Source organism: Drosophila tropicalis, unplaced genomic scaffold (genome assembly GCF_018151085.1).
Source record: "Drosophila tropicalis isolate 14030-0801.00 unplaced genomic scaffold, ASM1815108v1 contig_87, whole genome shotgun sequence".
Classification (NCBI taxonomy): Eukaryota; Metazoa; Arthropoda; class Insecta; order Diptera; family Drosophilidae; genus Drosophila; species Drosophila tropicalis.
Genome location: NW_027173365.1, coordinates 45,195 through 56,835, shown reverse-complemented (window position 1 = coordinate 56,835; position 11,641 = coordinate 45,195). Strand labels below are relative to the sequence as shown.

At 37.6% G+C, this 11,641-nt stretch overlaps 1 protein-coding gene across 1 annotated transcript; it reads left to right on the top strand.

The window, feature by feature from the left end:
- Positions 1 to 9,424: 9,424 nt before the first annotated feature.
- On the top strand, positions 9,425 to 10,966 carry LOC137583740 (lysophosphatidylserine lipase ABHD12-like). Its single transcript, XM_068298851.1, has one exon. It carries the CDS (start codon positions 9,678 to 9,680, stop codon positions 10,875 to 10,877), a length of 1,200 nt encoding a protein of 399 aa, XP_068154952.1. The 5' UTR covers positions 9,425 to 9,677; the 3' UTR covers positions 10,878 to 10,966.
- Positions 10,967 to 11,641: the final 675 nt, after the last annotated feature.

The window sequence follows — 11,641 nt, the reverse complement described above, 5'->3', positions numbered from 1 at the left end:
GGAATGATTAGCGAAATCGTTATAGAATTTGACGATGAAGAGTGTTTTGTTGCTGTCTCAAATGGCTCAAGTAGAGAGCAAAGGTCCTCAATCACACGAAATTGGTCCTCCGATAAAGGAATCGGCGCATTTTGCGATTTTAAAAGGGCAAGTGCTTTTTCTTCAAAATATCACATGCTCGTATCATAGACGATGCATTATCTGTGACAATAGTTTGAATTTTGTCAAATATGGCCCATTCTTCGCAAATTGCTCGCAGTGTTGTGGCAATATTTTCACTGTTGTGATTCGTTTGGTCAACAAGAGGGAGCGTAGACAATACAGCAGAACTCAGTTTAAAATTGTCTATGAAATGACATGTCACCGTAAGGTAATTTACATTGGCTCGGGATGTCCAAGTATCGGTCGTTAATAAGCAATAATCAATTGCATTTAATATAACTTTAAGCTTCTGCAACGAATCCTCGTACATATTTTTTAACAGAACGTCTTTCAGATATGGTCGGCTTGGCAAAACATATTTTTCATCTAATGTTCGTACAAAATGCCTAAAGCCGACATTTTCGACTATGCTAAAAAGCTGCAAGTCAAGTACCACCATGCACAGATTGTCAATCTGTGCCTTCTTGGTCGATGTGGAGCCGTAACATTCGCTGCGAGCAAACAATTGCTTCACTGTATTGGTACTTCTCTGTTCGTTATTAACAAATGGGTGGACTCGTCTTAGATGTTCCATCAAGTTAGATGTATTGCCACTTGTGCGGTATTCTCTTTGGCAATGTCGACATTTGGCAAACATTTTATTTTTTGATCGGTCAAAATGAGACCAAACTTCCGACACGCATTTTTTTCGCTTATGATCGGGTTCTGCAACAGCAGCGTCATCAGTTATATTAGAAGGCGTTGGTGAAGAGCAAGCAGAATCTTTTTCTAAAAAATAACAGAATGTATTAGAATTAAACTACAATTACTATTGCATAAAAAAGACTTACTCGATGTAGCGACAAATTTGTCCATTTTTAATGAGGAACTGCCAGATAGAACAAGAGGTAAGTTGCCTGGTTTCGTTCGCTTTAATATTAAATTAAAATAGTTATATATATAAATATAAATAAAAAGACTAAATTTCTGACTTACATGCGGAACTTCTCAACTTTTTCTGAAGCGTCGATATGTCGACATCGGCAAATTTCCATCGATATATCGAAAAACTAGATTTCCATCGATACTATCGATGGTCCCATCGATGGTTCTCCAGCTCTAATGAACACACACTTTACAAAATTATGTGAGTGCCACATCTACCACATATAGCAGGGGTAGGCACAAGGAGAGCCAGCGCAAACTGTCAGCGTATGTGTGTATTTTACACTGCGAAAAATGAAAAGTGAATAGCACAATCGATGATCTGCTGCAAGAAAATAAATGAGAAAACAACCCCCAAATGAATTTTTTCATGTGCATTTATCCAACAACGCGACATAGATGCGCTCGAGTCGAAATGCTGCAGCAGACTAATTCTGTTTTTACGCTCTCAAGGGCACTTCGTGTTGACTTCGGCATGCACACAGATGGTAAAACGATCATATGCCGAAGAAAAGTGCCCGCACGGGCTATGGGTGCCTACCTCTGTCATATACCATCTGTCGCTCAAACAATACACCGTTTTCTTTTTGCATGGCAACCAAGTGTTTTCGGCAACGCGTGCCGGTTGCACTCACACTTAAAGCGAACGTAGAAAAAAAATATCAAAGAAGTTAAATTCGGCTATGCCGAAGTTTATATACCCTTGCAGTCCTTGACAATAATAATTTCACATGTTCAAAATTTGTTTTCTGCAACTCAATTCATTAATATACAAACAAAACAATTTTACTCTTCATACTATGTATGTACAATTTGTTCTTCTTCTTCCCTCATTCCCTAAGCAAAGCAACGCACGCATACACATACAGTTTATGTAGCGTTGCGTCTGTGTGTGTATGCATGTGCTCTGTTGATTTGATGATGACGTAGTAGGCAGCAAGCAGAGCTGCCGGCAGCGATTGAACCGATTTATATAGACTGTAACTTGTGTTCTATTTATCCGATCAGGGTCAAATTTTGGGATCTGAGATTTTATATCAAATTCTATTATATTGGTGAATTTCATGGGGATACTCCAATTTTTGCAAAAATTTTTGTTCCAGAGCTATATGATATAGTAGTCCGATCCCAAAGATTTTCATACTTTATCTCACCCGGGTAAAAAAAAAAGCTCCCAAAAAAAATTTCATCCCGATAGCTCTTAAGATGGCTGAGTAAAACGCGTACGCACCGACGGACAGACGGACTGACGGACAGACGGACATGGCTATATCGACTTAGCTTCTCATGCTGATCAAGAATATATATACTTTATGGGGTCGGAAACGTCTCCTTCTGTGCGTTACAAACATCTGACCAATTTTATAATACCCTCTGCAAGGGTATAAATATCAAAGAAGTTAAATTCGGCTATGCCGAAGTTTATATACCCTTGCAGTCCTTGACAATAATAATTTCACATGTTCAAAATTTGTTTTCTGCAACTCAATTCATTAATATACAAACAAAACAATTTTACTCTTCATACTATGTATGTACAATTTGTTCTTCTTCTTCCCTCATTCCCTAAGCAAAGCAACGCACGCATACACATACAGTTTATGTAGCGTTGCGTCTGTGTGTGTATGCATGTGCTCTGTTGATTTGATGATGACGTAGTAGGCAGCAAGCAGAGCTGCCGGCAGCGATTGAACCGATTTATATAGACTGTAACTTGTGTTCTATTTATCCGATCAGGGTCAAATTTTGGGATCTGAGATTTTATATCAAATTCTATTATATTGGTAAATTTCATGGGGATACTCCAATTTTTGCAAAAATTTTTGTTCCAGAGTTATATGATATAGTAGTCCGATCCCAAAGATTTTCATACTTTATCTCACCCGGGTAAAAAAAAGTCCCAAAAAAATTTCATCCCGATAGCTCTTAAGATGGCTGAGTAAAACGCGTACGCACCGACGGACAGACGGTCAGACGGACAGACGGACATGGCTATATCGACTTAGCTTCTCATGCTGATCAAGAATATATATACTTTATGGGGTCGGAAACGTCTCCTTCTGTGCGTTACAAACATCTGACCAATTTTATAATACCCTCTGCAAGGGTATAAAAACAAAGTGTGAAAAAGACAACATGCAATAACGCAAGTGGACAAAATACATACTTGCCAGAAAAACTATCCGTACATGCAAGTATTATATAGAAAATTCAAGTTTACATCGGATAATAACAGTGTTAAAGTTATAATTTGATAGATCTGTTTTATTATTATATTTATTCGATATTTTTTTTTGATTCTTACGATGTTTTATAATTCTTGTTACACGAGAAGCATTTTTTTTAAATTTAAAATGAAAATGTGGCAACATTGTAACCTAGAAAAAGTTTCCGTACGCATCGAAAAGGGGGCATCCCATGCTGTCAGCTGATCTTTATTAACTCAATTACAGTTACATTTTAGTTTGTGGTATTTTGTGGCGTGAATACATGACTTTCAAGATAGCTTAACATATAAAAAGTTCGAGTATTTAGCATGGCACCCAAAAGTAAGGAAATTACTCCAGACGAACGGAAAATTATTCTAAAACTTCGAAATGAAGGGAAGTCTTTTCGAGAAATTGGAAAAATAATAGGCAGGTCCCACTCCTCTGTCCAGTACGTGGTTAATACCTTCGAAAAAACTGGCTCCATTCTTTCAAAGCCACGTTCTGGGCGCCCGAGCAAGCTGTCAGATCGTGAAAAACGGTCAATATTGCAGGAAGTAAAGAAGAATCCTCGAGTAACTGCATCGAAATTAAGCGAAAATGTTAAAGATTCGTTTGGTAAAACTATTCATGAAGACACTGTTCGCAAAATATTGAAAAAGAGGGTTATCATGGCCGTGTAGCACGTAAAAAGCCCTACATATCAGATGTCAACCGAAAGAAGCGAATGAATTTTGCCAATGAACATGTAAATAAGCCTCCAGAGTTTTGGGAAAGTGTTTTATTTTCGGACGAAAGCAAATATTGCATATTTGGCATAAAGGGAAGAAAACTCGTATGGCGTAAAAGTGGTACTGCTTTGAATAAAGAAAATTTGGCGCCCACTGTCAAACATGGCGGAGGTGGGGTGATGGTCTGGGGGTGTATGGCGGCCGAAGGAGTGGGTAAACTCGTATTTACAGAATCCATTATGGACCAATATGGATATTTGAATGTTTTAAAGTCCAATTTGAAACCAAGTGCTGAGCAGTTGGGGCTGGGAGACGATTATTATTTCCAACATGATAACGATCCCAAGCACACTGCGCACAATGTTAAGTTCTGGTTGCTATTTAATACTAAAACCAGAGGGCCGGGGCTAACTTCGACCGCGTCAAAGTTTGTATACCCTTGCAACTGTTTTGGTAACTCTTTCCTTACCTATTAGCCATCAATGTGGAAGAACGTTTTATCTAAAAAAGGCTTATGCTTGCGAAAGAATGGCCTACAATCATAGGAAATAACGAAGATATTGATAAAAGTCACTGTTTTCCACCGATCGTTCCTATGGGAGCTATATGATATAGTCACCCTATCTTTATCGAATTTGTCACAGTCATTAACAGATATATCAAACTAACAAATGTTTAATTTGAAAGCAATCGCATTAAAAGTAACGAAGTTATTTACAAAAGTCACTGTTTTCGACCGATCGTTCCTATGGGAGCTATATGATATAGTCATCCGATCTTGATCAGTCGTTTATAAGCGTAATAAACTCTCTAGTATTAAGTTTCACGATAATAACATAGAAAATAACGAAGTTATTGAGAAAAGTCACTGTTCGTGACTTTGGGGTTTTCTATGGGAGCTATATGATATAGTGGTCCGATCCGGCTGAATCCGAGATATACAACCCCTGCAGTATATACAAGCCTACGTGCAAAATTTCAGCTCTGTAGCTCTTACGGTCTAGGAGGAGTTTGCGTTGATCCAGACGGACGGACGAACGGACGGACATGGCTAGTTGAACTCGTCTCGTCGTGCTGATCAAGAATATATATACTTTGTATGGTCGGAGATGCTTCGTTCTATGCACACTTCTGACCAAAATTAATATACCCTTTTTGCAAGGGTATAAAAAGGCTAGATACTCCACCACAATCACCAGACCTTAACCCCATCGAACATTTATGGGATTTGCTGGAACGCAAAATTCGACAGCACACCATAACTTCAAAGGAAATGCTCAAAAACGTCCTTTTGAGTGAATGGGGTGCTATTACCAAAGATGAAACATCCAAATTGGTAAATTCGATGCCCCGTCGCCTTGCAGAGGTCCTTAAGAGGAGAGGCTATCCTACGAGCTACTAAAGCTCAATACATTATAAGATTTGTGAATATTTTTTAAGTTTTTATTTTGTTGTACGGATACTTTTTTTGTTCCTTTCTTCTGAAGTTTTTGTTTTTTGTTTACTAATTTTAATTTAAAATAATAGAATCGTGTAAAAACGAGTCAAATATATTGGACAGTAACTATGTTGAATATATGAATAGCAATTTCATACTTTTAAGTTTATTAAAGCACAATTTTTTTGACAAATTGTTAAGTTCTCATGGTGTACGGATATTTTTTGTGGCAAGTGTATGTATATCACCCAAGTGTTTTATAGGCACCATGATGTGTGTGTTAAATTGTGTGATATTTGCTTCTGAACTGAATCAGTTCTTAGCTTTGATTCTAGCGTATTTGATTTTGCCATCGAAAACAATGAGAGCAGAAGACGTGAAAAATTTAATAAATCGTGGTATTTATAAAGTAGCCCCAAAACACAAAGGCAAGAGCGTAATTTGGTCAATATTATGTGACATATATAAAGAAGATGAAAGCGTTCTCGAAGGTTGGGTTTTTGCAACAAATGCGGAAAAGTCTTGAAATTTGTTTCCAACCAGACATCAAATTTGTCGCGGCACAAATGTTGTCTACCATTACGACAGCCAGCTGAAGCAAAAAACGTTTCTAACTTGGACAAAAATACAGCAACAAAGAAGTGTCTTGAGTGGGTGGTTCAGGATTGTCGGCCTTTTTCCGCAGTAAACGGGACTGGTTTTCGCAGCCTTGTGGAATTCTTTGTGACAGTCGGTGCTACTTATGGAGCGAACGTTGACATTGACGACCTACTGCCGGATGCAACAACATTGAGTCGGAATGCGGAAAATGATGCAGAAGAAAAGCGGGCGATATTATCTAATGATATTAAAGAAGCTGTGGAAAATAATGCAGTATCGGCTACCATTGACATGTGGACTGACCAATACGTAAACAGAAATTTTTTAGGTGTCACTCTGCATTATTTAAAAGAATTTAAATTGAATGACATAATTTTGGGCCTAAAATCGATGGACTTTCAAAAATCGACAGGGGAAAATATTTAAAAAAAATTGAAATCCATTTTTGCACAATTTAATGTCGACAACATAACAAACATAAAATTTGTGACAGATAGGGGCACCAATGTAAAAAAAGCCCTGGAAAACAATATTAGATTAACTTGCAGTAGTCATTTATTTTCAAATGTGTTGGAAAAATCGTTTGACGAAGCAAGAGAGCTTAAGGACATATTATACGCCTGCAAAAAAGTTGTTAAATATTTTTAAAAAGCAAGTTTGAAGCACAGATTAAGTACAACGTTAAAGAACTCATGTCCTACTCGATGGAACTCCAATTACAACATGGTTTCTTCAATAGTGAAAAACTGGACAACAGTAAATAATATATTAAGTGAGACAGAGGGAGGTCAAAAACTTATAGCTGTAAATATATCGACGTTAAAAATAATACTAGTACTTTTAGAAGATTTTGAGAGAATCTTTAAAGAATTACAAACATGTAGCTCTCCTTCATTGTGCTATGTTTTGCCCTCAATAGCGAAAATAAAGATTCTTTGCGAGCCAAATACTGAAGATATCTCGTTAATATCTGTTCTCAAAGCAAGAATTTTAGTTAATCTTAACACGATTTGGAAGGAAAATTTAGGCATTTGGCACAAGGCGGCTTTTTTCTTATATTTTCCAGCAGCAAACATGAAACATGAGGATTCATTAGAAATTTAAACCTTCTACATTGATCAAATGAACAATTATGTTTGTTTTCCAAATGAACCTTCGCAAAATAATTCTTTTACATCAGAATCAAACCCAGCAAGTCCAAATTGACAACTTAAAGTGCTTCCTAAAAAGGTTATGTTTGTGCCAAAAACCAATTTTTTTTCTCCCAACTGGTTGCTCAGTCCAATAACAATTTGAAATCGCCTCTAGAAGAATTAGATAATTATTGTAGTGAAAGAGTTTCTTTAACCGAGGATTTCGAACCCATTGAGTGGTGGAAAACCAAAGAAAATTGTTATCCATTATTATCTAAGTTAGCATTGCAACTTCTTGCAATACCATCAAGTAGTGCTGCAGCTGAAAGAGTATTTTCTTTAGCGCGAAACATAATAACAGAAAAAAGAAATAGATTGGGTCCGAAAACGGTAGACAATTTGCTCTTTTTGCACTCTTTTATTTTAAAATAACAATTATTCCAATTCCTATTATTAACTTCACTGAAGGAAAAAATACTTTTTTTATTTGCTCTGAAGCGATATAATGTTTATATTTCCCTTATGTTAGTTTTGTTAATTATATTAAATGAATGCACTGAAGCAAGTTAATCTTTATGTAATATATTAAATGAATAAAATAAGTTATTTTTGAGTTTAATATTTTCTTTTATTGTTTACTATTTTCCTGTTGTACACACTAATGCAGCTACTAACACTCTACACATACTATGACTCAATTTTTGTGTATGTCTTTTCACCCATCTTTTTTTCGAGGCTCAAGCGCCGGCACATGCTGTACAGTGTACACACATATGCGAAAAAATACCTACTCACTTTTGCAGCTTGTGTGTACAAACACTCTAGTATTTTCGTGAGGCGAGCATTGTACACATTTGTGCGGTGGTTGAAAACACCCGGGTGTCAAAATCACCCAACATTTACCCGGTCCACCTTGAGTACCGGTGGCTTGTTGCAGTTCTCTGGTAGCTTGATAGTGCCCGACTATCGATGGTGACGATAGTGCCATAGATAGTTTGGCATTGCTATTGCGAAGTACAAATATCGAAACAATAGTATCAAGTATAAAATATCGGTATCAATAACGAATATACTCGATACCAATAACCATCGATATTTTTTACGTCTCCCTATACATACATATGTACACCTAGACCTCGCTTTGCGTTGGGGTTACGTTCCAAAAAAATCCAACGCAAAGTGAATTAGGATTTTCTATAGCAAACCATATAAACATCGAAGATAGGTTCCAGGGTTGTGAAAATTTTACATTTTTAATTTAACAAAGCAATTTACAAAAAAAAAACATAATTATAAATCATTAAAAACATAAAGAAAGTAATTCAGTGAAAACAAAATAATAAATTGAACTAATCAATAATGACAAAAAAAATTTCAATTAGTCATTATCGGATGAGGCTTGAGTGTCTGTTGTCGTACGTCACCTATCCTTAAAAAAAATTGGTCCAGTGTTGTCTGACCAGCTTTTTTGTTAGCGTAAAATACAATTCCTTGTAGCAATTCATATTCACAGCTACCGCCTGGGACACAACACAAGACTCCTTTCGCTGTCAGGATCGTTTTTTAATAAAATCTCCATACCTTCGTCAATCAAACACATTGCTGCGGAAATTTGTTTGGAGGTTAAGTTTTGTTTTTTGGAGTTTTCTGAGCGGTCACAGTCATCTTTTTCATTAGCGAAATTGAATTCCAGTTGGAAAAGTTTATCATTGGAGAAGTCTTGGTTGTGCGAGGCTAGCAATTCATTTATGCCAGCCTCCTCCATACCTTTAAAATCTAACTTTTTGGCACAATTCATGTCATCCATGCTTTTTTGTTTGAACGCTAGTGGACAGAAAGGTCATCTTTTGAATAACCTTTAATAGCTCTATGGTTTTCTGATTGATAAATGAGAAATGGTTTAAATTTAAAATCCCTATTTGCATTACCACCAAGAAGAAGAGTCAGTCTGTCCTTGCTAGCTTCAAATCCGGACGCAGATTTTTCTGTTTCAGATATTAAGGTTCTCTGAGGTAAGCGTTTCCAAAATAGTCCAGTCTCGTCAACATTAAAGACTTGTTTCGGCTCTTAGCCACCATCATGAACTAATGCTTTTAATTCTGCTGGGTAGAGTTCTGCAGCAGTCATATCAGCGCTAGCTGCTTCGCCTTTAAGAGCAATTTTGTGCAGATTCGCTCCAACCTTGAATCTCTCAAATCAGCCTAGACTTGCTTCAGCTGTTTGAAATAATCCAATAAAAGCGGTCGTAATTGCTCAAAATTTTTTTATTAAAGTGGAACCGTAACGAATTTCGGGCGCTTCTCGCCTTTTGGAGATAGCAAACTAAAGTACAGTTTGTGGCGAATGTTGTGGGTCATCATGCTGAAGCTGGACTTGGTTTAGAAAACGAAAAAATTCCATAACAATTCTTATATATCTTTGGTACACAATTGATCGGACTCCATCTACCTCCCCCCTCCCCTCCCATAACCAAGCGAAAGTTATGCTATTTGCACGTAGACGGCATTTCTTCAAGAGAGTTGGCCTGGCCACCTTGCAAACGTCCTTGCTGGTATTCCTATTGGTTTTTGTTCTTCTGCCGCTGGTCTTTCGTTATTCGGTGACTTTACAACGTGGAATACTTTTCCTCACTTTCATCCGGTATCCCAAAGGACTTGATCTTACAAATCCTGCTAGCATTGGTCTATATGCCACAAGGAACTTTTATATAACAGTAAAGGATCATGATCAAGATGAGGATGGTATCAGCATTGGTGTGTGGCACGTCTTGCCCAAGAATGCAGTCGGTCACTTTAAAGCGGAACTACAAGTTGAGGCTGCCTTCGATATTGAACAGGCTGCAGCAGAGGATCAACAGCAATCCTCAATTGAGACCTTCGACCATGACAGAGATAACAGCCATGAACTGAAAAAGCTCAGTCCAGCCTTACGTTCGGAATTTCCAGTGATATTGCCAGAAAATGAACAGTTATTCTATGAGCGACTATTACGAATGCCTGGAGGCACAGTGGTGCTCTATTTGCATGGCAATACGGCCACACGTGGCAGTGGACATCGCTCTGAAGTGTATAAGTTGCTGCGCAATCTAAATTATCATGTCTTTTCGTTCGATTATCGAGGCTATGCTGATTCTGATCCCGTTTCACCCACCAAAGAAGGCGTTGTACGAGATGCTTTTATGGTCTATGAATATATATATATTACCTCGAATCCCATCGTTATTTGGGGTCATTCACTGGGCACTGGAGTGGCTACACATTTGTGTGCTAAACTGGCGCATTTAAAGGAACGCGGTCCCCGGGGTGTGATCCTGGAGAGTCCATTTACCAATATACGCGATGAGATACGTATGCATCCATTTTGGCGACCATTTAAGCATTTGCCCTGGTTTGATTTTACCATTTCACGGCCCATGTATAGCAATAAACTGCGATTCGAGTCCGATATTCATGTACATAAATTTCCCCAACCCATTATGATCATCCATGCAGAGGATGATGTGGTAGTGCCTTTTATATTGGGCTATCGCCTCTATCGTGTCGCACTCGATACGCGTGAGCGTTCGTGGGGGCCAGTGGAATTCCATAGATTTGAGGGCAAACACAAGTATTTATGCCGGGCACCTGAATTGCCCAGCCTTGTGCAGCACTTTGTGGCCAATTATCGCGATGCCGTGTACTAGAAAGGACGAGAGTATTAGAACCCATTCTATAATTTATTTATTAGTATGTGTACCATAAGGCAAGTAGTTTAATTTAGTTTTCTTTTTCTAACGCCACAGAACGTTCCAAAATTTTAAAATTGAAAATAAAATTAAGTCATATGACGAAAAATGAATGAATAATTAAAAAAAAGTTTCCTTCTCGTGTGCACTACTACCACTAGCTTCCTTGTTGGATACTGTTTGACATTTTAAGTCATCTAATAAGCTTTTCGCTTTTGTCTGAAATACTATTTTACTTAATGGTATTTTCATAGCAACTTGATTTTTAATCCAAATAGAAAGCAAAGACTCCATTTTAATCATCAACTTCTTTTACGAATCATCTTATTAGCATCTAATGATGTCGCAGATTTTGCAGCCTCTCTTATTTTATCTCCATCAGGATCCTTAATTGTTCGGACAGTTGTTGCAGCCAGCCCAAGAGCCTTTGCTATATTCACAGCCTTCTCGCCCTTATTAAATCACCGCAGAATATCTTACTTTGTCTCCAAGCTGATCGTTTTTTTATACCCTTGCAGAGGGTATTATAAAATTGGTCAGATGTTTGTAACGCACAGAAGGAGACGTTTCCGACCCCATAAAGTATATATTCTTGATCAGCATGAGAAGCTGAGTCGATATAGCCATGTCCGTCTGTCCGTCCGTGCGTATTCGTTTTATTCAGCCATCTCAAGAGCTTTTCTGGGCTTTTTATACCCTTGCAAAAAGGGTATATTAATTTT

Coding starts and splice junctions, on each gene's coding strand:
- LOC137583740 (XM_068298851.1), top strand. CDS start 9,678: ATGCTATTTGCACGTAGACGGCATTTCTTCAAGAGAGTTGGCCTGGCC.